Below are 25,883 nucleotides of genomic sequence, written 5' to 3' on the forward strand. Positions count from 1 at the left end.
CAGTCAGGGCGCCCGACCCGAGGGCGCAATGCCCTTGGTATATCAGCTATCAGATACCACGCACCGAAATTACATTTCTGGAGTGTTTCTTCTTTGAATCTAAGGGATTCCCAAGAGATTTTTCCTTGACCCAGAAAATTCCAGAAAAAAAAATATTTGCCTGCTCCCAGGACTGCGAACCCCATTCCCCGGAACAAGAAACAGCAAGTTGAGAGCTCACAAAGTGCAAGACAGAGTATGGAGCACTTGTAACTTTCTCCCACAACCCAAAAACCGTGAACGCCAACTTGCTCTGGCACAGCCCCATTTTATCATTTTGGATTTCACAAGCAAGCATGCAACTAGCAAACAAAGGCATGCTCCTCTCCACGTTCAAGTTTTATTGAAACTACACATATATTTTACACACAAATGGGGCGGAGCTGTTGTAACAGACTTTGGTATCTCTCATACATTTACAGAACCTGAGCACATAGCAGTTTCGTATTTGAATATTCTGTATACTCTCATGAAAATTCACAACACTCAAAACAAATGCTTTTTATTACTTTTAGTGACATAAAAATAGGTTCCATTCCTCAACAACAGACCCATTTACAACATTTTCTCTTTCTCCCCCATCAACACAGTATTTCCAAAATGCACTGGATTCTCTCTCCGAGTCCACAGCTCTCTTGCAGTTGCAGGATGTTACTGAGTGACACCAGTTCGAGCTTTTCTCTGTATTCTCCAGGTCCCCCTCTGCCCTCCCCAAGTACCTCATGTCAAATGATGCAGGCTTTTCTCTAGGGAAAAAAAAAAAAAGCTGTCCTGTTTCCATGCTCATTATATACTTCATGATCTTTTACTGAGACCAAACAAAAAGAGTCAGTTTTGCTGCTTATGTTTACACCAGGGACAACTGTTCACTAGGAACTACGCTAAGGCAGTGGAGCTGTTTCATGGAACTCGGGTACCCCGGGCGATGGCTGATCTGGGCTGGCAGCGAAAGAATGCTTACACCACCCCGTCACCGATAACCCTGGGCTGTCAGCTCATCTCATGTCAGGCATATCAAAAGCAGCACAAGATGTTTGCAACAATAAGAAAGACTTATAAAAGCTCTTATACAAATTGCTGAACATTATGAAAAAATGGTTGGGTTTAATAAAGCAGAACCCTTTGTCTAGCTCACATACACTCACTTCACCTTTGAAAAAAAATGAGCATATCTATTTGCAAATAATCCACCTACAAGCGAATAGTATCCCTTCCATCCCAAGTACCACTGCAGCATGTTAGCCATTCTTCAGTTGCTCCATTCTCTGCATGTGACATCAAGAAATTAAAATAAAAACTTTTCAGGCACACACTGTAACACACCAAAAAACAAACAGCAGTCCTTTGTAAGATGCTGCCAATCCATACTACTTCAAGATTTGGTTTTGAAAGGTTTAATACCTTCCTCCAGAAGCTCTTCTGTGACAACAGTTTCAATGGTTCACATTAAACATACAACTTGAAGTACCTCCACACATTATTGGTGCTTCCTTACAGCCCAAGTAGTATGTTTGTAGCACCTCAAGGGATAATCCCTTGGAATGATATGCCTTCTCACCCCATCCATGCACAGGTGACACCGAGAAGGGGATAATATCAAATCACCCAGCACGACAGAGGGAAGACAGACAACACCCAGAGGTGGCTGTTGCAGTGTCAGATGCCAATTGCAACTCAGCGCAACTACAGACTGCTTAATAAGGCACTTGTTCAGAGAAGCAGGGAAAAACAGGCAGCAACAGCCAAAGACCTACAGGATGTGGTTTTTCTCCACTATTAACAGGCTTGCCTTTTCAAGGACTATTCAAGGTCCACTGACCTGCTTAATAACAGCTGTAAGACAAAAATCGCATGTATTTGATTTAAACTCCTACCAACAGCCATCAGGTTTGCAACCAGAGCAGAAATGTTCTCAGGCAGAACGCAGGTGAATGGGGAGATCAAACTGTATCCCTGGGTTTAATATGATTTTATAGTTCATACCTTATTAATGTCTTCCCACACTCACTTATTACTCTATCTGCAGCAGGACGAAAGGGAAGAGCTTTTACTCTAGACCAAATCTATAAACATGAAAATAGAAACCACAAAAATAATTTATAGCAACATATATACATAGAGTGATACCTCATCTGGTCTTCAGATTAAAATACCGTAACATGAGGTAAATACGCAGCTTGCTTTCTTAAAACACTACCAAAGTCTTAAAAAAGTAGTAGTATCCAGGTCATTTTTAAAGACAGCAATCACAGCAGATGAGTCAAGAGAATCTTAAAAAGGCCATATAAATTTTTTAAAAAGGACCCCTCTTTTTTTTTTAAATGACACAGAGCAAAATATATTTACTCTTCAGACCAACAACATGAAAACCCAGGAAAAAAATCCCAGTAGACTCCAATTCCAGGAAAGGAAATGGAGACAACTTCACAGCAGAAAGTGAGATGGGAAGAGGGAAACAGTCACCGTTCGTTTGCCAAGTTATCAAAAATCTGCATCCAGAGTGAAGACATTGTCCATTGTTTCTGCCATAACAGCAAAACGCTGATATTCCGAAACCCGCTTCTCAAAGAAATTTGTTTTTCCTTCCAGAGAAATATTCTCCATGAAATCAAAAGGATTTTCTGCATGAAAGACCTGAGGAAGGGAAACACTATTACACCGGTGATACTGATAGGGTAACAACGCTTAAAAAAACCTCAACAAACAAAACAGTCAAACCCTTTCAAATCAGATCATCCCTTGCTGTAACATGCTGTAGAATCTAGGGACACCTATCTAAGCAAATTCAGTACTGTCGCTCCCCAGGAGTTTGGTCCATGGTGAAGTTCACCTGCGCAAGGTGCTTATTATCCTTCGAGGACTGCAGCGCTTGAGCACAGCGTAAGTTTCCCATTACAAACCTGCAGAGCAGCTGAAGGGAAACAATGGCCTAAATTGTTCTTGCTCTCTTAAATAGTGAAGTGTATGTATTAATGCTGTGGTTTCGGCTGTCACTCACAGAAAATGCAAGCGCTAAATATGACCTGCTCCCAGGCACATTAAGGGAGTGCTTTGTGCTGACAGCTTTCCTGGGCTGTCCTGGCAGGCCAGCACTTCAGGCAGTTGCATCTCTTACCTTTGAGAACCCAAGCTCCATTAGTAACCGGTCTGCGACGAATTCAATATATTGTTTCATCAAAGTGCAATTCATTCCAATCAGACCTACAGGTAACGCCTCTGTTAGAAACTCCTAGAAGTTAAAATACAGACGACATTTAGAGAAATGAAATTTAAGAAAGGAAAAGGAGAGAAGACACCTGTGTTTCACAGTAACACAATTTGTGATATTCCAGGCTCCCCAGGCAGTTGTCTGAATAAATAACTTGCGTTACTAAACTCAACAAGTGTCTTCTGTTTTCAGCAGTTGTTTGTATCTTCCTTTATTTTTAGCATTTTTTTCTGGAAAAGACACAAGAATTTTTATTACTGCTCCTCCCCTCTTCCTTCCTTTTCCCCCTAAGATCCCAAGCTCCAGTGAAAACTTGAGCTCTGAGTTCAATAAAACCTACAGGCCATACTAGTGGGAGCAGGAATAGATCCAGAAATCTCCAGTTTTCCTTGGCTTCTAGCCATTTTAGAATGACAAATCAAAGAGGATAGTGATATAGGAGTGCTGAACCCAGCCATGTACATGTTTAGGCACTGACACAATACCTGTCAGCGTTGTAAGGCAAAGCTGGGCATTCATCATTATACTGGGTTTGCGTGGCAAGGTTTTGGTAGCGGGGGGGCTACAGGGGTGGCTTCAGTGAGAAGCTGCTAGAAGCTTCCTCTATATCAAACAGAGCCAATGCCAGCCAGCTCCAAGATGGACCCACCACTGGCCAAGGCTGAGCCCATCAGCGATGGTGGTAGCACCTCTGGGATAACGTATTTAAGAAGGGGGAAAAGTTGCTGCGCAACAGCAACTGCAGCCGGAGAGAGGAGTGAGAATATGTGAGAGGAACAGCCCTGCAGACACCCAGGTCAGTGAAGGAGGGGGAGGAGGTGCTCCAGGCACCAGAGCAGAGGTTCCCCTGCAGCCCCTAGTGCAGACCATGGTGAGGCAGGCTGTCCCCTGCAGCCCATGGGAGTTAACGGTGGAGCAGATATCCACCTGCAGCCCTGGAGGTTAACGGTGGAGCAGATATCCACCTGCAGCCCATGGAGGACCCCATGCTGGAGCAGGTGGGTGCCCGAAGGAGGCTGTGACCCTGTGGGAAGCCCATGCTGGAGCAGGCTCCTGGCAGGACCTGTGGGCCCGTGGAGAGAGGAGCCCACAGTGGAGCAGGTTTGCTGGCAGGACTTGTGACCCCATGGAAGGGACCCACACTGGAGCAGTCTGTTCCTGAAGGGCTGCACCCCATGGAAGGGACCCACACTGGAGAAGTCCATGAAGAACTGCAGCCCAGGGGAAGGACTCACACTGGAGAAGTTCATGGAGGACTGTCTCCCATGGGAGGGACCCCACGCTGGAGCAGGGGAAAAGTGTGAGGAGTCCTCTCCATGAGGAGGAAGGAGCGGCAGAGACAACGTGTGGTGAACTGACCGCAACCCCCATGCCCCGTCCCCTGCACCACTGAGGGGGAGGAGGTAGAGAAATCGGGAGTAAAGTTGAGCCTGGGAAGAAGGGAGGGGTGGGGGGAAGCTGTTTTAAGATTTGGTTTTATTTCTCCTTATCCTACTCTGATTTTGGTTGGTAATAAATTAATTTTCCCAAGTTGAGTCTGTTTTGCCCGTGACAGTAACTGGCGAGTGATCTCTCCCTGTCCTTGTCTCGACCCATGAGCCTTTCGATATATTTTCTCTCCCCTGTCCAGCTGAGGAGGGGAGTGATAGAGCAGCTTTGGTGGGCACCTGGCATCCAGCCAGGGTCAACCCACCACAGTCATCATCACAGTAGTGAGATGACAACAGAAAAGAAAAGAGTAAACTACAATCCTGCCAAACACTCAGCAGTGCAGAAACTTGTAGTTGCAGATGGGTAACACTTCATGTGAAGGAACCTGACAGCAACCTCAGAAAAAGTCAGAACCCAGCACGGTACACGTGGCCAGAACAGACCTTGTCTTCTCCTGAGGACAAGCAGGGATGTGTATACAGTAGGGAGAGACAAAGATCCTGAAAGGACAAAGGTAAACAAACCCTTCTCTAAGAGACAGTTGCAGTTGGACTAGATGATTGTTGTAAGTCCTTTCCAACTGGAACTATTCTATTCTATACTAAATAAGACAGCCTTTCTTCCTTTCTGTCATTAAGGAGGAAACCAGCTGCCAGCTTCAGCTTCTCCCAGTTGCTTGACAACTGAATCAGAAAGTCTCTGACTCTTATTGTCACCATTAAGGAAGAGGGAAAGGATGGTAAAATGCATCAGGGATCCAGGCCTGATCCAAGTATCAAACATGGAATCCCAAAATTTAGAAGTTAATTTGTTTATTTTTGCATGAGACTGGTCCTGGCAGCCCACGATGCTGTCACAGCCAGGCTTACCTGCTCAATTTCAACAGCATTAATGATGATCTCACGGACCCGCTCTTCTGACGGTCTCTTCACTAAGTAATGGAACATTAGACAAGCAAAATCACAGTGTAGACCCTGAAATAACACAGAACAATGAAAAAGAAGTCAGTTTTTGCCTCCTCCACATAGTTTGCTCTTACTTTGAGGCAGCCTCATTCAGGTTGAAGTTTCCTAGCCTCCTGCTTCTTTGACAGTCTTAATGTTACCACGTGTAGCAGGCACTTTTAGTTTACAACCCAGTTAGTAACATCTGAAACCCACCACATGCCACCTATGCCAAAATAGTGCTCGGCATATATGTTTCTCGGGTAAATATTTTTAAGAGCTGCTCTAGTGTGAGGGTTCCTACTGGATCCTACCCAGCCCTGCTGGGTCCCCTGCCTCCCATCAGAGATGCTTTTGCAGAGACTTCTACATCAAGACCTGCAAAACTACCTGCCAGTTAACATAGACTGTTTACCTGCTCTCCGCTTCGAGATACCTGTACAGAAATACTTGTTTTACGTTCTTTTAGTAGCATTTCTTCCCTTGCTTCTCCTCACAGCATTTTCAGAAAGCAAGATTCAGATTAGTCACCAAATCCAACATTAACAAGTCATCTCTCCAACACAACATGTAGTTACTGTGAGGAATTTGCTACCAGAACATTCCTAGGATTGTAATACTTAAGGCTGCCGTGCCCCAGCTCAACCCACCAATGCCTTCACATTTCACCCAGCTATCCTGCACAGAGCCCAGTAAATTGCGTTCCAGATTTCCAGAAAAGCCTCCAGCCAGGATACGACAATATCAGGAGATGAGCAATCCCTCACGGTCTGAGGCGGGGTATCAGACAGCTGCTCCAAGAGCTGCTTCAGTTTCTATTTGAGCTTGCCTGGCTGCAGCTTCCAGCCTCTGGCTTCAGCCATACCCACCGCTGCTAGACTAAAGGAGCACTGTGGTGCCGTCTCTCCCCTTGAGAGCAGGATGGTGATTACAGCATATGAGCACCGTGAGGGCACATCCAGAGTGAAAACCAGTCAGAAGGATTTGGCAGACTATGGGCAATCAGACAATCCACTGCTATTGTTAACAAGGGTCAAAACAAAACCGAGAAGTGAAAACGTTTTCAGAAAGGGTACGAAATCCTCATGCTTCAGGTCATGAAACAGCCCTGAAACAACATAATTTGGGAAATACTCCCCCTCTAGGGACAGCTTTAGGAGCTTTAGCCCTGCTGCAGGGCTTCCCATGGTCTTGTCCAGGCCAACATCACCAGCAGGAGGCAAGATGTGCCTGGCTTCTCACCTGAACCAGTGTGCTCTGCTGACTGGTGCTCCCAGCAGCTTTGCACCTTTAAGAATCCGAGATGCACCAGCTCAAAGAGCAGCCTGGGAACAGAGCCTGCAGCTCAAAAAACATACTGAGCATTCACCATTTATCTGTTCAGGTGCCTCAGAAAACAGTTCATATAGTTTTCCATTGTAGATTCTTTTTACTGCCACTGCTTTTGTAACAGCATTTCCTGGTTTTCAACGCAGGTGCTGTGTGCACCAAGCCTTACCCTTCATAACAGCTCTGCAGTTGGAATTATGCCAGGGGAGCTTAAGAGAAATTCAGTCTTTTGGTGTCAACTCTGCAGAGAAGGACAGTCACACTGCTGTATAGAGGAACTTCCATCTCCTTCACCTGCAAGTGATCCTTCTAACAAACAAATACTACTTCGCTTGAATGGATCAGTTCATGATGACTCACAGAAACAGAAGACACAAAGAAGGTCAAGGCTGAAGAACTGTTTGGTTTTGCTTCCTGATCATATCACTTTCTTCAAAAGTGTCTTATAAATTAAAGGCATCTTGTAAGATGCCTCCTTTCAAATCAGTTTATCTAATCTATCGAGATTACTTCCATTATAATAAAGCTCTTTATTCTTTTAGACCAACTCTGGTAAGTTCAAACCACTAGCATGTTTATACTGCATACAAAACTGGTCCTTCCACTTTTTCAGTGCTGACAGTGCCATAAGTTGTGTGGTGCCCTGTAGACAGACCCCAGCCGTAAGGAACTGCTGCCAGCTGGCAGGCAGCAGTGCAGGAAGCGGTAAAGAAAGGGCACTTGTCAGCACATGGCCTGCCACATTTGGTGTGCTGACACGCAGCCCCTCAGACACATCACATCGTAAGCAAAGAAGCACTCCCCTCTAATGCAGGCCCTCTAATGCCCCCTCCCAGGAGATCCTACCGTTGTGCAGTAACACAAGAACACGGAGAGGAACGATACCTGCTGCTTCTGCAGCAACCTGCCCCAGCTGGCCAGGCGACGGGTGCAGAAGGCTGTCTGCAAGCTCTGGGACCCACCATTAGGGGCTGATGGGGAGTGGTACAAGGAGGCCACTTGAACCTGACTGAAGCAGTTAAGGCAGAGCATGGCTCAGAGTCACGTCCTAGCTAGGTTCTCGCCCAAGCCACCCCCACTGCAGTTGGGGACCATGCAATTCCACACCAGCCCATGGACAGCCAGGCCTTTGCCTCCCTTCATGGTACAGGAAAACAAATGTCCCCTTCAGCCCAAAAAGTCCACCTTTTTGATCATACTATGCATTGGGGTATTGCTAATATTTACGTTTACTCCCTTTAAAAACAGGTATTTCTGCAGAGGGACATAGCAGCACCTGGGCTTTAAGTTCGTTAGCAACTTATAGCTAGAAGTCTGCTTCTTTCCCCTTTTTACAAATATTCTGGGAATAGCCTGCTCCTTTGCAGGACTCCCATCTTCCTATGTGTCAGCAGTTACAGCTCCTCCATCAGGCTGCACAAGCTGGGTGGGGCTCTGCTCTGGGGCAAGGAAGTCTCTTCTCTGTGCTGCCTAGGAGGTGATGTTAAAGCAGACACTGAAGGCTTACTGCGGGAGAAGCTCTAGGGAGCATAGCCTCCAGTTACCTGGCAGGTAACCAGGACCCCAGTCCTACCAGGACAGTGGACCTTCCCTGGAAAACCCTGCTGCTGACACCGGCTAGACTGACTCGGTCAACAACTGACTCAGACTTCTACCACCTCCTTGGCCTCCAGCACTGTCAACATTAAAAAGGCTCTGTCACACCCAGAAATGCATTCCCTACTCGCTACTGGATTCTTTTTCACTGGTTCCTACCCAAACACGGCTTCTGCACCCACTCACCTCCCTGCCACCAGAGGTGGGCCGCTCTGGTAGGACTATGGGATCTTTGTGAATATAATTCTGCCTTCCCCTGGAAACGCACTTTCCTTCCCAGACAGTATGTAGGACATGACACATTACCTCATCTCTGCTAATAAGTTCATTGGAGAAAGTCAGCCCAGGCATCAGGCCTCTCTTCTTCAGCCAAAATATAGCAGCAAAGGAACCCGAAAAGAAGATGCCTTCAACTGCAGCAAAAGCAACCACTCTCTCACCTGTTTAACATAACACATTTTCAGTTAGACACAAAATAGTGTATTGCTCGTCAGCAAGATGCACCATTTGCATCAGACAGAGAGGAGGAATCCCCAGTGCAGCACCAGGTGCCGTATCTGACCACATCTTTCAGCAGATCTGGAGGCATACAGGTTCTACGTACACAGCAGCATTTAACCACAGGCAACCCAAGCAGAACAGCAGAATCAGGGCACCCACTGAAACTGCCACAGGTCAGAGGGAAAGAACATAATTGTCCAAAGTGGCCAAGACATTAGTACTCCTTTATCTCTTTCTCCTAAAAGGCAGGAAAATGGATGTGTAACTAATAGACAAAACTGAGAGAAGAGCCAATCTCCTATAAATTAAACAAAAAACCCTTCACCTCAATTTCTGCTTGTTGAGAATCTACATAAAACCATATTCTTACAAGAGTGGAAGAACAGAGAACGTAATTCAGCAAGATACAAATAACTATTTAAGTTATCCCAGCTTTCATCCAAGGAAAGCACAGCATTATTGGTCCCACTTCTCCCTGTTTTATACAGGAATGTATTTCTTCAGACTACAAAACCATCTGACTGCTTGGTGAAGACACGTCATTCCATGTACTCTATTTTAAACAACTTCACAAGATCCTTGGGCATATTCTAACATGAAGAGCTTTTGCATTAACTGCTGGTGCCTTTTCCCAGTGAGAACTGCATAGAATTTTGTTTAAAACAATAAAATAACCCCAAAATAGCCAGATGTCCCACTTCCTCCATGAGATGCAAATGCCATCTGCTGGCTCATCTGAAGAAATTCAAGTTAGGAAAAAAGCATGAAGAGCAACACGAACTTACAAGTATCACAGAAGTTACTGAGGAAAGAATTTGTCTGGAAACAATAAAAATCTCCTAGGTTACTTCTAGAGAGGAGTGAAGGAAGGCTGCTCAAGGTTCAAGACTGAATATCGATATGGTTTTTACTACATTCCGCCTGACTAGCTATCATACAAATGAGTTATACTAAAACAAAAATCGCCCATCAGCAGCACCACATAACGTGAGCGCATGCTGGGAGGCTGAGGGTCCACAGAACAGATACAGCAATTGAACCTTCAACATAAGAAATCAAAGCTGCGGAGACCCGGCTGCAGGCCAGGCCCCAAGCTGAAAGGAAACACCAAGCAAACAAGCCAGCCAGCCACCTTCCATATACCATATCTCATAATCCACAACTGTAAGACCTGGGCCCCCCAAATGTTTTAAACTTGGGAAGTTTTCTCAATAAGATGAAAAAACAGAAGAGTAAAAATGTACTTTACAAAAATTTGGATAGAATGCATGATATTTGGGGGCAGGAGGTGGGGAAAACATTGCTTTTTCAGTTAGGGAACCTTCCAATTCCTGGCACACCCCACACTGCTGGGAGCCAAATGAAGAAGGCACTCCACACACAGCAAGCACAGCCAGACTGGGGAGGCAGCGGGACTCTCCAGGACAGGAGAATCTACACAAGATTCAAAAAGAACCCCACTCAAACAAAAGCCGTGAACAACAGATGCTGCAAAAGAATGTCGTTCAGATTTATTTTTTTCGTCTGGCTGAATCTCTCCATCTCCTACACTTTAAGTATAGAGGATGTTTGGTTTAGAAAATTCACCAGAGTCTGCCCATTATTCATTTCAGCTACAATACATCCTTCAGAGTCAACACTGTAAGCTGAATGCAGAACACTGGAAAGGATGCCCTGCACCATGCTGATGGAAGCTGAGCCAGAGTCCCAGCTCTGAAATGAGATACAAAAACTAGAAACCTGCTCCCAACAGCAAACCAGAAACACCAGAGATGGATGATTCTTGAATCTTTTTTGCCCAGGCTCAGTCATGCTGTTACAAAAAAAGGCTAACATCACACACGAATTTGTCTATATGAACATGAACACAGAAAAAGCCTGGACTTGCAAGACTTCAGCTGCCCAGTTCTGAACACTGGTGTACAAAATAGGAGCCAACTGGAAGAAATAACCAGAACTTCTAGAAAACAAGGTCTACAAGCAAAAACTGAAGAAACTAGGGTTGTTCGGTATAAAGACAAAAAAAGACAGAGAAACCCACAAGCATTTTTCATAACGTGATTCTAGCGGGCACTGCCATTACTATATTGCTTTAGCTGAAGATAAAAACATACATGCTCACCAGAAGTTACTTCTAGTTCTTTAGTTAAACCAGAGGCCCACAAGCCACTACATCACCTGTGGAGAATTTAATTTCACATTCCAGGGATGCAGCTCACTCCCAGAGGATTAGTTTGCGACATGTGCAACAGAAACAAGTTTGTAAGAAGCTACAAACCAAAAGTGGATTCTCTGTCTTCAATCCACTTCAGAGCCCAGTCTGCTTTCTTCTTGACACAAGGCATTGTTTCAATAGCATTAAATAAGAAATCCCTATAGAAGAAAACAAAGAGAAAACATCAAAATAGTAAGTGATTTATGCAAATCTGCCCTGGTTGTCCCCACTGGCTCCACCAGACAGAGGAACCCATTACACTAGGTTCTGAACTAACCCAAGTAAGAGACCGTTCCCACCCCAAAGGGGTGATGATCTCTGGTAACAAGGGCACAGGGAGGCAGATGTGCAGAAAGCGACAAACCCAAGGTCTCAGAGGAGGCAAGCTGCAGACATGGGAAGTGAACTCAAGCGTCCCATCCCAGGAGTGCGCACCCACCACACCACACGGCCTCTCAGACTTCAAGCCAGATGGCAGCCACTTCCCACCCACTGAGCTAAACCTCATCTTGTCCAACTCCACAAAAGGAACTGGACAATCCCCACAAGCACAGGCTCTGTTCCCATGCTAAACACCTGAAAGGAAACCTTGCAGTCCTCCCACTGTCACCACACAGGATGGCACCGTGGGAAACCAAGCTCTGCCTGACCATCACCATGGTGGAGTTTCTGAGGGAAAGTGCTTCTTTTCAAGTGCTTCTTTCTGGACTAGGAAGTTCTCCAGACAACAAAGGTCATGGGGCTCTCCAAAGAACCCAATACTTTAAAAATAAGCAGTTCAAGTTGTATGAAAAAGCAGCAACAACAAAAAGGCTGAAAGGATGCGATACATTGCTTAGTGTATGTTAGAAACACCAGCTGGATCACAAGCACTCAATTTCCCGAGGCAGACCCTTTGCTGATGTGAGAGCAAGCACCTCAGGAGCACAATAACCACAAGCAGCCTGTCTAACCTTTAACAACATTTCACATAGTCCGCACTTCCTGCAATCAAAGATTTATACAAATATTAACTAACATTCTTAGACTCCCACGCAAGTCTGTTGGTCCGTAATACTTCTCTCCATTTTGGGGGTCAGGCATGCAGGCCTTGAAAGCTGTAAGGAACTGTCCCCACCTCCCCCAGTAAGCATGAAACAGAAGACAGCTGCTGCTGCTGCTGCCCTACAGCAGTGCCACTGGACTGGGTGACAGATTTCCCATGGGTCTGTAACACATCCAGAGGTTTACCTTTTCTCAGGATCTTTGATGTAGGTGTCTATGAGCAAGCTGTACATCTCTGAGTGGACGTTCTCAATGAGAATCTGAAAGCCATAGAAACAACGAGCTTCTGGGATCTGCACCTCCTGACTAAAACGCGCCACCTACCAAAACCAGAAAGCATGGCAATGAGTACAGTAAAACCAGTCCTGCAGGACAGTACTCTAAGCTTAATGGGAGAGACAATAGATCTGTACCACAGAGAAAGGATGGGAGCAGTTCAGCCCTACTTTATTCACAGATATGTCAGTAGGATAGGTGTGGTGCAGAAGAAAATAAAGCAAGCTAGCTAGAAGTAAATACATCTGCTGTGCACATTGGATAGGAGAGCTGCAGTGAAGCATGAGGGCACACGTACACAGGAGGAGAACAGCACAATTTTGCAATAGTAAACACTTCATATTGAACAAAGCCTCAGACTTTTGTTCATCATTAAAAAAAATAAACAGTATCACATAAGACATGTTCATGCAATATATGCACATATATGACATATTCTACACGTCATAGACATTCAAGATCTAAAATGGGCATTTGCAGTCAGATACCACTGATAACCTGTGGTGAGACATTCTGCAGCCCAGAACTGATTTCAGCAGAAAGATTTCCCCACCTTCTTAGCAGCACCTACCTGCAGCCCTAAAAGATTCTAGGATGCTGTTCAGTGAGAGCAAAATGTATTTTACCAAAATGAAGAACACAGAGCATGGCATAGCACAATCCCTCCCTACTTCTCATCTAACACAAGTACAGGAAGAAGCACGGCATTCTATTAATTCATTGAGAAATGTGGATCAACACAGCCAGGCAGAAGGCTGAGCTTAAAAACCGTGTCCAAGAGTGATGTGGAGTCTTGCTGACCACAGATGACCCAATTTAACTCAGACACTGGCCACAGCAGAACAAGCTGCTTATTCCCCTTGGCAAAGGTGAGATGATGGAAGAAAAAAAAGTAGACATTTAATAAATTTATGCATTAATGTGAGAAAACCAAAATGAAAAGCCAATAAGCCAATAAAATTAGTAAGTATTCAAGCCCTCTGTAAAGCTTTCTCACCAGGTTTTCATTTACAATTCCATCACTGGCTGCAAAAAATGCCAGAACATGAGAGATAAAGTATTTTTCATCTGCTTTCAGCTTGTTCCAGTGAGGAAGGTCCTTTGACAAATCAACCTAATGAAAAGAAAAAAGAAAAACGTTATTGCCCTTTTGAGTTTGTCATTCTGTACGAACAGAAGCAGCCTAGTCAAATGACTGAGGCAGAGTTTTAGCATTTGCTCTCAAATCTTTACATGTAGAGAACTTAAATACATGTGACTGTAAAAGACAACAGACACACTGCAGTACTGCTGTCTCCCTCTGCAACAGTAACAGAACGTTTGCTTCGCAGTTTACACTTTTGTAATTTGGAATAAAAATCAGCGTCTATTGAATTATAAATAAATCAGATGTTGAAAAGCATTAGTATCTTCTTGTCATGAGTATGAACATGCACCAATAAGCAGAGCTCACTCTGAGACACTTAAACTCTACTTGAGTAAATGCTGACACTCCAAGAAACCTATACCCAGGTGTGCCAAAAGATGGACTGAGGGGACTTCTGCCTTTGGCAGGTGTTCAGCCTCCATCCCACCAAAGAATGGCACAGGGCAAACGCTGTGCAACTGCTCTCGTCTACCAGACTGAACTCTAGCCACGGTAGAAAACCACAACTTCCTTCGCACAGGCCTTTTTTGCCTGTTTGTTTGTTTGGAGGGATTTCTGAACCACAGCAGCAGTTAAGTAGGGCCAGATGTGAAAAATACAGAGGCCTAAAAACTTATATATGTGTATATGTGTGTGTGTATAAACATGTACACACATACGTGTATATACAAACACATACACACACAAACCAGTTTTACAGTTAACTTTCCAGTCCATTTGAAATGCACTCACAGATGGTAGGACAGTATAAGAAGGAACCAGTAATATGGTAAAAGGGCAATGCTGATCAGGCAGGAGTTTAAATGCCTTTTCTTTAACAGCTTAAATCAACCGCTACTGCAACAGGGCAGCAAGCCTCCCAGGCAGGCAATGGAATAGCACTTTTACGGACGGCTGCTCCTTGCCATCCCAGGATGCCTTCTGCCCTATTTAGAACCTGCCAGTGCTTTCAGCTCACTCCTCTGCAATTGCAGATCACTGCTCACAAATGAGGAAAGGCTGCAGAAGCTTCGAGTTGGAACAACCAGCTCAGCTGGCAGGTAATCTCTCCAGATCAGCGCAGTGTTCAGAAGCCTCCACTGCTGCAAGCATAGGAAGCTGAGTACTGCTCAGGTCTGGCTAACCAGCAACCTCATGGAAAAACTTACACCTTGCATTATAACATGGGGTAACCATCTAACCAGGGCAATCAGGAGTCAATTAGAAGCATTTTTAGCAGGTGTCCCTGATTATCACCATCTTTCTGGAAAATAAGTGCCTAACATTATAGAACAGCATTCACATGAAATTGCCCAGAACATCTTACAATGGCAAGGAGTTAGTTGCAGGTACAGAGACCACAGCAGGGTAGGAGCCATCCGACTTAGGCTCCCTCTATAACCAGAGAAGCGCCCCAGAACACAGTTCCACCTCATCCTAAACCAAACACCTAAAACAGCTCCGCTGAATCCCCCTGCGGAAGCAGCTTTCTTTCCACAGTCCATGAAGGGAGTCCTGCTCTGGTGCAGGCATCTCATGTTCGATGCAATTAACTCCAACCCTTACAACACAGAAGCCAGCAGCAGAGCTAGGAAGGAAGTGCCAGGGCCCCCGTCTGAGCACCTTGTGCCAACCCACTGGCCCCAAGGCTCACCTCTTCTGCTGTCCAAAAGGAGGCCTGAGCCTGCTTATACATTTTCCATATGTCTGGATACTGGATGGGGAAGATGACGAACCGACGGGGATTTTTTCTGAGAAGAGGCTCCTCGTCAGGGTCCAAGCCATTTTCAGCAGCACTCGGAGAGGACCTCTGAAGATAAAGCACAGTTCTGGTTAAGGTTGCCATTACTTACTCCTCCTCTTCCCCGTATCCCAGAGGTGTGGTTCCAAAGCCACCCGTGTCATGCAGACACTCACCTGCCCCCCTCGGGTGGACACACTACCCGTCCCTGGGGCACCTGCCCCCTCGCCCTCCATCCGTGCTCCCGCTGCTGGGGTGGCAGCGCTGCCTGTCTGCCCGGCTCTACCCGGCCCTGCTCGCACCAACCACCCTCTCCCAGGTGCGCCGGCACCAGGAAGCACCCGACACCTGCGTGCCAAAGAGAAACCCTTTCTGCAGCGCAAGGAGGAAATCTGCCCCGGGAGACATCAGCTGCTGCGGCACTGCACATGGGGAGATATGTGCAAGGTCACCGCACGCTGCCGCCAGCCCGCATCCAGCACAGCTCCGCGAGGCTCGCTGCCCAGGTTACCTCCAAATCATTCGCTTTACATTGAGCCACCTGGGCCTGGATGGACTTTCTTAAAAATGCCATGAGATCACAGCAACTAATTCCATTTGGTAGAGGAACAGCCCTGTGCCACAGCAAGTCTCTGCATGGAGGTTCACATATGCAATCCTGCGGCGAGCAGAAGGCATCCTGCACACCAGCATGGGTCTGGAGGCTGCTTTGGAGGCTGTCCCTCGAGTGCTGATATGAAGCTATGTGCCTCTCTTTTCAATAGCAGGCAGCAGGAAAATCCCTGCCTGGAGTCACCCATCCCCACCCTGCTCCCTCTGCGCAGGCTCCCCGAGAACACCCCTGCACAGCTCTTCCTCAGAGAGCTGCCAGCCCGACCGAGGTAAGGACAGCTGACGTTTAGGAGACAGGCCAGTGAAGAACAGCACGGAGAGGGCACTCCACGAGCAGGCCTTCACCTCACCTCCAGCTGGGGACATCTGCTCCTGGGATCAACGCCAGAGAGCATCCCTGCCAGGCAGATCACCAAGCACCTACTGAAGACAACCATTGTGAAGAGCTGTCAGGACAGCAGGCTGCAACCTCTCCAGAAGGGCTGGTGACTCACACTGATCAAAAGCTGAACGAGCAGGACACCTTTCTGGGTCAGTTCTGAGATCCCGCTGACACTGCTGTGGAGGATAACTAACCACAGGCAGTATACGAGGTATTATATATAATGCAGCAGGGAAGGGGAGCAAAAGGTCTTGAATACCATTGCTTCTACCCTCCTAGGAGGTGCCGAAGTCCTTTCCCTACCCAGTCTGCTTGTAACCACTCACATATTAAAAAGTAATCCTTTACTTCAATTTGGAAAATATCCTCAAACAAATAATTCCACTCACATTTAAAAAAACAAACAAAAAACAAACACATGCGCACATTGCATAGCTGGCGTACGTACTGCAGATTCCCAAAGAAAACACATCAGAAAGCACATTCTGGGTTACAATTTTACCACTTTATTATATTTTTAAATATTACTTAACTACATGAGACAAATTTCCCAGCATCATCTTGCAGAGTCTCTGCTGAAGGCCACGAGAGTGCAAGACCTTCTGTATTTCCCAGGACGCAGACGGTTGCAGTAACCCACTGGAAGTGCCACAGGGGAGAATTTGGGCCCGGCAGGGACGGCACCCTGCCTTGGCACACGCCTTCTCAGGGCCTGCCACCCAGCTAGCATCTCCATCCGCTTCTGCACCAGCCATCATCCTTGAAAAGGAAACACTGGAAAAGTCTTCCTTGTTAGCCCAGCATTTTCCTGAGCAAAACCCTTCTATGCTGCCTGGGGACTATCCCCAAGTATTTATTTTAGCCTAACAAGGCGACTAGCAGTTACTAACCTCAGCCTTCATGTTCCTGAGCCATTCAAAAGCCAGCATGCAGGGCCCATAATGCCGGGAGATAACTTGAAGAATACTTCTGGTGTACAGAAATGAAGTGGGGCTCAGGAAGAGCAAAGTTCCAGTATGGCAGGAAAACTGGAGACCAACACTGAGACAAGGAGCACTTGTCATTTTTTCAATGGCCTTTAACAGCTGCAGGCCACAGAGAGAGGGGTCAACACACCAGAAATAGCATGAGTGCACAGTGAGACAGAAAGGCGAGAGAAGAAGAAAAGGCCCATGAAGCAGCGTGTACACTCTGGAGAGCCCTGATGACAGGAAAGCAGAACGACGGCTTCCAGGAGCCAAAGACTCAGAGCGATGGCACGACCCTGAGAAGGGCCACCACACAGAACTGGAAAATGGTACAAGTTTTTAAAAAGATATGTGGGGGTTTTTTTACTTTTAAAAAAGGAAGGGTCAGCCCACAGAGATTACACCATACTGGAACCTCTCCCTCAACCCACCTCCCACCTCCCCTAACCCCTTCTGGGGTGGAGAGGAGTTTCACAGGCAGGATCCATTTCCAAGTTGGCAGGCAGGCAGCTCCTGGCTAGGAGACAATCCTGTCTTTCTCCATGTTGGTTTCCATTCCTCTTAGCCAAAGTTTTATCAGAGTAATACTCGTTACCTCGCCTGTTTGTTAATGCAGTACATCTTGACAGAACTCAGCTGAAAATTCATGGAAGATCCTTCTCTAATTCAATTTCAGATGTATGGCACATTCTGATCGCTGCCAGGGCTTCGGAGCAGCCATCACCTTGCGTTGAAGGAGCACAACGCGTTCCCAGCCCTGCCTTCCTGGCCCCGGGAGGCACTGGCAGGGGTATGGGGAGCTGGAGAAGGTAACAGTCACTAGGTCGATACACCTCCTGCCTTCAATCTGTACCCCGGGTCTTTTCCTTAATCCTATGATGGTGCATAAAAGAGTCAACACTCACCATAATAATGAAAAGCATCCAGTTTATAATGCAAACGTGCTACTTTCTGTTCAGACAACATGAGCTAAATGCATAAAAGAACTGAAGGTGACGGGCACAGCCCAACCCCTGCTCTAGCAGGGTCAGCCAGAGCAGACTGCCCAGAACAACGTCCAGCCAAGGTTTCAGTATCTCCAAGGATGGAGACACACAACCTCTATAGCAACCTGTGCCAGCACTTGACCATCTTCACAATAAACAACTGTTTTCTTACGCGCAACTGGAACCTCCTGTGTTTCAGTGTGTGCCTGTTGTCTCTGGTCCCATCACGGGGCACCACTGACAAGAGCCTGGCTCCATCTCCTTTATTCCCTCCATCAGTTATTTACCCACACTGATGAGATCCCCTGGAGCCTTCTCTTCTCCAAGCCGAACAGCCCCAGCACTCGTGGCCTCTCTTCACATGACAGGTGCTTCACTCTCTTAATCATCAGCCCCTTGCTGGACACACTCCAGTACATCATATCCCAGTTATTCGCAACTGCTAGAGATAAACTCTTCTGGTGATGACAATAAACCCAATGGACAATAAAGACTGCCTAGTGGTACTGAAGCTCTTTCCATTAATTTCAAATTCAGCAAACTAGGAAACAACACATATACACGCGTACAACCACCACCCCACAGCAACAGCTGTTGGGCTACGCGTGCAAGTATCTCAGTTACATGCCCTGTATCAGTCGTAGCCAGGGAAAAAGCTAAAGGCGCTGGCAGAGCCAGCACTGCGATGTGGCACATACCACGTCATGGTACGTGACCGTAAGCCCTTCCGTACCCCGGTAAGAAGCTGCATGTGCATCCCACGAGCTCCCAAAGGCTTCAGGCCAGCCCTGGGCAGCACAGGCCATGCTAGCAGTGACATAGGGAAGATCACCGGCATGCTGCCGGGAGAGACAGCTTCCACCACACAGCGGCTGAGGAGCACAACGCCTGCTGGTTCTGCATGCCCAACGGGATGCGCAGGGCTACTGCTTGCCTCTGGCAGGCCACAGCGAGCACCTCTTCATAGTGGGTACAGCAAGCCGCTGTTCAGAGAGGGAAACATGAAGGGGTTTTTTAGCCTTGTGTTTAACACAGCACACCCCAGTTTTTGGAAACTTGAGTACTGCTGAGACGCAAAGGTTTGGGAAGACCACATGGGTTTCTCTGCGGTAAAGATCCTTTACCCTCACACACCTCAGTCTGGCTTTGCAGGGTCGTACTGGGGAGAACCTAAAACGGAGCTCAGACGCCTCCCAGGGACGCCTCTCCTGCTCCACAGGGGCTGGGAAGCCAGGACCGCCAGGCAACACCCATGCCTGCCTCCACGGCAGCTCAGGGCAGAGGGGAGAAGCTCTGCCGTCCCAGCCCCAGGCAGGCACAGCTCTGCAAGCCCAGACCCCCACACGGCAGCAGGGCCCTGCGCTGCCCAGAGCCTCCCGGGCCTGGCCGAGACGGGGGCCCGAATCCTGGCTGGCTGTATTTATTCATCACACGTACACTTTCAGTGCTCCCCGCGGTCACGGCGCCCGAAGGGTAGGACCCTCCGGAGCCCGAGCGGGACAAGGACATGAGGGCGACCCCGTGCCCTTTCCAGGGCTGTCCAAAGGCCGCCACGGAGCCGTGTCAGTAGATCCCCGGGGAGAGCAGGGCTGAAGCCACCGCGGCCGGGGTGGCCGGGACCCCTGCATGCCAGCCCCGCAATCCCCGGGGGAGGCCTGGGCCGGCGGGGAGGCAGCGGCAGCTGCCGGCACCGCGGCGGTACAGGAGGCCGCGGCGCCCGGCTGGAGCCGGCGGCTCGGGCAGGGCCCCGGCCGGGCAGGTGCCTGCAAGGCCGGAGATGCGACAGCGGCGGGCAGGGCAGGGCAGGGCAGGGCTGCGCTGCCGCCGCCCGCGCTGCCTCCCAGAGACGCCCGCACGCCCGCGGCACCTCTCCCCGGCAGCGGGCGGGGTCCCCCCCGCCAGGCAGCAGCGGGCGGGGTCCCCCCCGCCAGGCGGCAGCGGCTGCGCGCCCGGCACATCCGCCGCGGAGGCCCCACCGCCCCGGCCCCGGCCCCGTCCCCGGCCTTACCCGCTCCGGCCCGGCCGCCTCCTGCAGGGCCGCTCGCCCCCGGTGCTCGCCCATGGCCGGCGGCGACTGGGCCGCGAGAGGGCGGGGCGGTTGAAGGAGGAACGGCCACGGCCGCTCCTCCTCCGTGGGGCGGGGCGGGGGCACAACGGCGGCCGCCCCGGGCCCCACGGCAGCGCCTGGACGCGGCCCGAGGGCGGCCCCGGCCCGGAGCGCAGGGAGGCGGCTGGTGAGCAGGAGCCGCCCCCGCAGCGTGGGGCTGACGGCGGCGAAGGGCTCTGCCGTAGCTGGTCCCCAGGTGCTTGGAGCCGGCCTCTGGTGTCAGGGACAGCCAGCGCAGGCAGGTTTGTGCCTGCTTGCCCTGGTCTGCAGGCCTCCGCTGCTGCCGAGACATGGAGACAGCAACTGAGGGAGGCAGAGCATTAATTGCAACAGCTGGTCTTATTTTTTAAACCAAAATCAAGAACCACAAAAAAAGAAACAATCCAAAATTAGGAGAAAATCCTAGACGAGCCTCTGAAAGATGCTGGAAATTATCTGAAAGATAATGGAAGATGAACGAGTGGAGCTTGTTAACTGCTCTGTTGCAAATATTTACTGAAAAATGTGTACAGAGTTGAAGATAGTGGTGGTAGCTGTCACCGAGACATAACCTGGAGTGTCTGTTACTGGGTACAGGTGGGCACTCTAACAGCGTACAAGAAAGAGCAACCTATATAAGAAAAAAAAGTCTTTTTTAATCCATCCTGAGCTAATACAGACATCGAACACCCTCCAGTACGTAGTTGGAGGTGCTTGCAGGGGCCTGCGAGTCAAACACCGTGAGCAACAGTACTATTGACATTTATTTCTGTCACTTCTCACAAGCAGAGAGATTTCATCCAGAGCTGGGAACAGTCACGAGTTCAGTGGTTTCCTCTTCCTTCCTCATCCCGAAGCTGGCCAGGCGCTTGGGCTCCTTTCCTGCAGAGATGTGGGTCATTTACCAAAACAATCAAATAGTCCATAGGAAAAAGAGAAGAAAAGTCCCACCCAAGGGGTACGGCCTGGTTTGTCATGAAGACCTGAAATCAAAGACACAAATCTAAAAGCAAACACCAGTGAGCAAGATCTAAAAGTTCATGAGCACCAAGACAGTCAGGCAGCACACAAGCAGGACTGAGCCACTCTTTAGAAGCCAAGAGAAACGGCCGGAGCCCAGGCTGGTCCCTTGAGGAGGAGGAGGAGCTGGAGGCCTGGTGTTCCTCAGTGGAGATGAGTCCATAGACACTGTGCACCATCCCCACGACCGCTGCCTGGTGCTCCCCAGTCCAAGCGCCAGCCAAACATTCCCAACCGCCCCACAGCCAGGGAGGGTGCATAGTGCACAGGTAGGGGCTTCGAGGGATTCTGGTATCCTTTTCCAGAAAGGTAACCTTTGGTTTTGTTAGTTCTCTGTCATTAAGAATTTCAGATATTTTTTTTAAAGGCACCTGGCCACCACAGAGTGACTGAGACCTCCCCTCTCCCCATTTCCCAAGCATGGGAAGTGGGAGCCCGGCCAGCTGGGCTCCTCCAGACCATATCTGCCTCCTGTGGCTTTTTTATGCCTTGTGAGAGGAGCTGAAGTCTCACCAGGGCAGGGGGTAAGGAAAGTTCAGTGGCGAGATCTGTGCACCATGGGTGACCATGCTGGTCCTAAGCACGAGAACAGCTTTGGTTTTCTTACATCGAGTTTTCTGAGGAGCAGAAACACATGCTGAAGCAGCATGTTACTAAACAGTGCACCAGAAACACACAAACAGTAAATGAGAAAAGGTGGTTTTATACGAACATCTGCTGTTACCTGACTGCTCCTCTTTCCAAGTCAGTCTTTAAGTTTTATTACCCAGAGATACCCATACAAGTTGCTTAATATTCACATCCAACAACAGCTCAACTCGTTGGCGTATCGAGTACCAGGGATTCCAGTTTTTTGTCCAGAGCAAACGATTAGAGGAACACTGATTGATGCAGAGCAAACCCAGCTGACCCGTTAACACTGACAAATTATATTGGTGTGTGCAATGCAGAGTGTGCTGATGGTTTAAGAGGGAGACGCATGAGTTTCTGGGCCAAAAACAAGCAGCAAAACTCAAGCATACTAATCATATTAAATAACATTGACCTGCCTATCAGTTGTCTCAGTCCCCTAACCTGATTATCCTGGCTGCTGTTTCAAAATTCCCCAAATAAGGGATTGTCCTGCTGAGTATTTGACAAGGCTTAAGAACTACCACAAATTAATATAATTAGCAATAGAAAGGAGTTCAAGTATTTGAGAATAACTTCTTAAAGTCAGACCTGCCCTTTTACAGATCCACAGCAAATATCCACTTACATGGTGCCAAAGATTAATATACAAAGGAAAAATACTGCAAAGGAAATGTACCACAAGGATTAACAAAACAGCAGTTGGCTGTTCTTGCACCTCCACAAAAATCCACCAACTTCTGTTAGCTTTGTTTTATGTAAGTTAATTAGATCATGTACATGACACTGAACACGGAAAAGCACTTGGGAACTGTAAAATAGTTTCCAAGCAGAATAAACATACATATGAAATATAGCATTATGCACTATTTTGCAAGATTTCAGATGTCCTATTTAGAACAAGCTCCCCGACGGGTGGTGGAAGCTGCATTCATTCCTTAGCTCCCAACTGCCTAGTGGTGCGGCAGATGTCCTGCCCCGGTCCCCACGGCCCCTTACCTGCGCTTGCTCACAACAAACATACGCGCTAGGAGTTGGGGAGGTGTTTTCTGCATGGGGAGGGACTCTGATCCCCAGGATCACAGCCACTGTCATGTCCTGGAAGTATGGCAGCACTTCCCGGAGATGCAGGACACTCCACAGCAGGGAGGGGAGAAGACCCACGGCAAGGCAGCACGCCAGAACGGGCAGTCCCGCAGAGTGGCCTATGGCTTCACAACAGCTCTCTCACTCTGCTAATTGCAACTAATGGAGGTGCAGCAGCAGCACGCACCTTTAGTACACTGATGGGCAGACCCAGACCTTACGAGCTTATTAGCACAGCTTTGCATTCCCAAAGCTTGCTCTGTCCAATGGAGTAATTTTAATCCACTCAAAAAAATAACCCATAAAAAAAAGCAGCACCTGTCCACATTATCCTTTGGAAAGACATGAATGAGAACAATCTGCAAGTTCATGCTGTATTTAGGAGTTCTGAAAATAATAAAAGCAATAAAAAAAATGTAATCTATGCTAGCATCAATTACAACTTTTGGGGCAAAGTACTCTCTCATGGCAAGGCAAAGTAAGTTACTGATACAAAGTATGTCCCAAAATTTTATCTACTAAGGCATCCAAAATGCAGTCACCGCAGCTTGAACTATAATGCCTCTTCCCTCCCTCCCCCAAAAGACCTTAGTTATTTTGGGAATACTTAGCTCCTTTTAAAAATGCTTTATAAATACCATTTTTTATATGATTTATATGAAGAATGCCATTTCAGGTAAATTGAAGAATTTTCATTTATAAAGTGAAATCCGCTTTTTCAGCTTTAAACTGTTCAGTGTATGGAAATCAATGTGTGAATAATTCAGTACGTCCAAAACAACTATTTTCTTAAAAGAGTCTCCTTGCCGAGAAGCCTTACCACAGGTTGTGGCAGCAACCTATTTTCCAATAGGCTCGCATGACTATAGTATTCAAACATACACATTCGTGTTAGCTGCCGTTGTCACTGAACAAGGGATACTGAAAAGTTTCACCATTATGGAAAAAAGTCCCGAGACACTTGGGAGCAACCGACTGCTTCTTGCTATACTAAACGGTGTATTGCTATAATAGTAACTCATGGTGATATTTAATGACAAGCTACTTTACATTAAGAAAGCCATGGACAAAAGGGGGGAAAAAAGTCTCACAGGTTTGTGTTTCAAGCAAGACATGAAGTTATCCTCTTAAAGACAACTCCACAGAAAATCCTTAAAAGACATATAAAAAAATTAAAAGCCCTCCATGCTTCTCAGTTCAGCAAATCTGCTCAATGATAAGATACTCAAATAGCTGCAAATGAAAACCACGAAAGCAGTTTCCAACTAGGAAAGGACCCATCGGTGCTCCTGATGATGCTAGGAAGTCCTGCCAGGCAATGACTACGCTGCGATGGAGGCCAGATTTCAGCCGTGAAGCCTGTTCGTGTCCTCCCCACACAGACCATGCGGGAACCTCCAGCACTGCGAGTTCAAGATAGTCGCTGAAGCTTTCGCATGACCAATTCACCTACACATTTCAATCTGCGTGTAGACATTCAGACCTTGGGATAAGCAAGTGCCACACACACTGAAATTCAGTTAATCGACACCTGCAGAATCTTCTATTCGATTTTGGCAGACCTATTATTAAAAAGGCAAATGGAAGAGATCAGGAAAAAGATCAAAGCATATGAAGCTTGAAAAGAGAAAGGGAATCAAAGCTACTAAGCTAGGTAGCTGTAGTTTGCCCTAGAGAGAGGAACCCAGAGAAATGCAAGCGCCAATGAAGCGAAGAGCACAGACACAGAAAAAGCTCAGAATGGCATTTACAGATTCACACACAGAGACATGATCCACAGGTTATGAGGACGCTGTAAAAAGGCAGTTAAAGGAGAACGGCAGTCAGCTTCCTCCGAGGAGGTTACTGCTAATCTACTGAACAATCTCTCACGTGGTGTTAAGAATGACGAAGAGGTGTGCTGAAGTGGGGCTCCCTCCGAGGAGCAGAACCGCACGGGAGGCGGTTGCTGGTGACTGGGGTACTTCTCCCACCTGCACGCCAACTGCCGGGGAAAGGTTCACACCCTGCCCTCTACGCACTTCTCTTTGGATGCACACGTGGAAGTAAACTTCCGAAAAACAGCAGGTCTGTATACAATTGTACAAGTTATTCAGAGATAAAATGTAGGTTAAGAGATTAGGAAAATTTCCTTTCCTCTGCCTCCCTGAATGACTGCTGCTGTACAAGAAGGGTACTGCTTTTGATTCACAAATTTGCCATTTACAGCTTTTTCAATGCGTGTTATATCTAATGACCAAATGACTAACTTGCAGGAAAGAAAAGTCACTCCCAAACCAAAGAGATGGGAAAGGCTTAATGACAAGCCCATACAATTTTTCACTTCCAGAAAACTAACAAAGCTGGAGCAAGCGATTTACCTTCTGTGTTGGAGACAGTTAGCTAAGGAACAGAAACCAATGCTGAGAATTAGCCATGGAAGTTAGCACTAAGGTGTCAGTTTTTCCTAGATTCAGAATAGGAACTAGTCTAGTAGTTGGTGATAACATTTTATTAGTAGCTACCTTTATCTCCTAGTTCAGCAGTTATGAACAGCTAAGGGTTTAGACTATTAAAAAAATGTAAACGTTACAGAATTTTCCTTTAACTAGTTTCTCTACCACATCTTAAAAGTGAACTAACAGAAGGGCTTAAGTCAAAGGGAGATGAGGTGTATGATTTTA

General features: G+C 47.4%; 1 protein-coding gene across 3 annotated transcripts; it reads right to left on the reverse strand.

Annotated features, from left to right (window-relative positions):
- Positions 1–360: 360 nt before the first annotated feature.
- On the reverse strand, positions 361–20,651 carry RRM2B (ribonucleotide reductase regulatory TP53 inducible subunit M2B). 3 transcript variants are annotated; one of them, XR_012774539.1, is made up of 11 exons: positions 20,407–20,651; positions 15,364–15,519; positions 13,581–13,697; positions 12,494–12,627; positions 11,327–11,421; positions 8,854–8,987; positions 5,548–5,652; positions 3,155–3,268; positions 2,503–2,673; positions 2,023–2,102; positions 361–785 (listed from the first exon to the last, which is right to left on the reverse strand). XR_012774539.1 is itself a non-coding variant. In XM_075495067.1 (10 exons), the coding sequence occupies exons 1-9, from the start codon at positions 20,458–20,460 to the stop codon at positions 2,521–2,523; spliced, it is 1,062 nt and encodes a 353-aa protein (XP_075351182.1). In that variant the 5' UTR covers positions 20,461–20,651; the 3' UTR covers positions 361–785; positions 2,503–2,520. The 3 variants fall into 3 exon arrangements, 2 of the variants coding, with proteins under 2 accessions (XP_075351182.1, XP_075351181.1); XM_075495067.1 differs by lacking the exon at positions 2,023–2,102; XM_075495066.1 differs by having other exon boundaries at positions 361–2,102.
- Between the last annotated feature and the right edge of the window lie 5,232 nt (positions 20,652–25,883).

The sequence above is a fragment of the Mycteria americana genome, chromosome 2 (assembly GCF_035582795.1).
Source record: "Mycteria americana isolate JAX WOST 10 ecotype Jacksonville Zoo and Gardens chromosome 2, USCA_MyAme_1.0, whole genome shotgun sequence".
Taxonomy (NCBI): Eukaryota; Metazoa; Chordata; class Aves; order Ciconiiformes; family Ciconiidae; genus Mycteria; species Mycteria americana.

Excerpts from the sequence above, each read along its gene's own strand:
- RRM2B (XM_075495067.1), bottom strand. The coding sequence starts at position 20,460 with ATGGGCGAGCACCGGGGGCGAGCGGCCCTGCAGGAGGCGGCCGGGCCG. Across the intron at positions 12,628-13,580 it reads GAATTGTAAATGAAAACCTG|GTGGCGCGTTTTAGTCAGGA; the intron begins GTGAGAAAGCTT and ends TGGTTTTGGTAG. Across the intron at positions 5,653-8,853 it reads AACTTATTAGCAGAGATGAG|GGTCTACACTGTGATTTTGC; the intron begins GTAATGTGTCAT and ends GTGTTATTTCAG.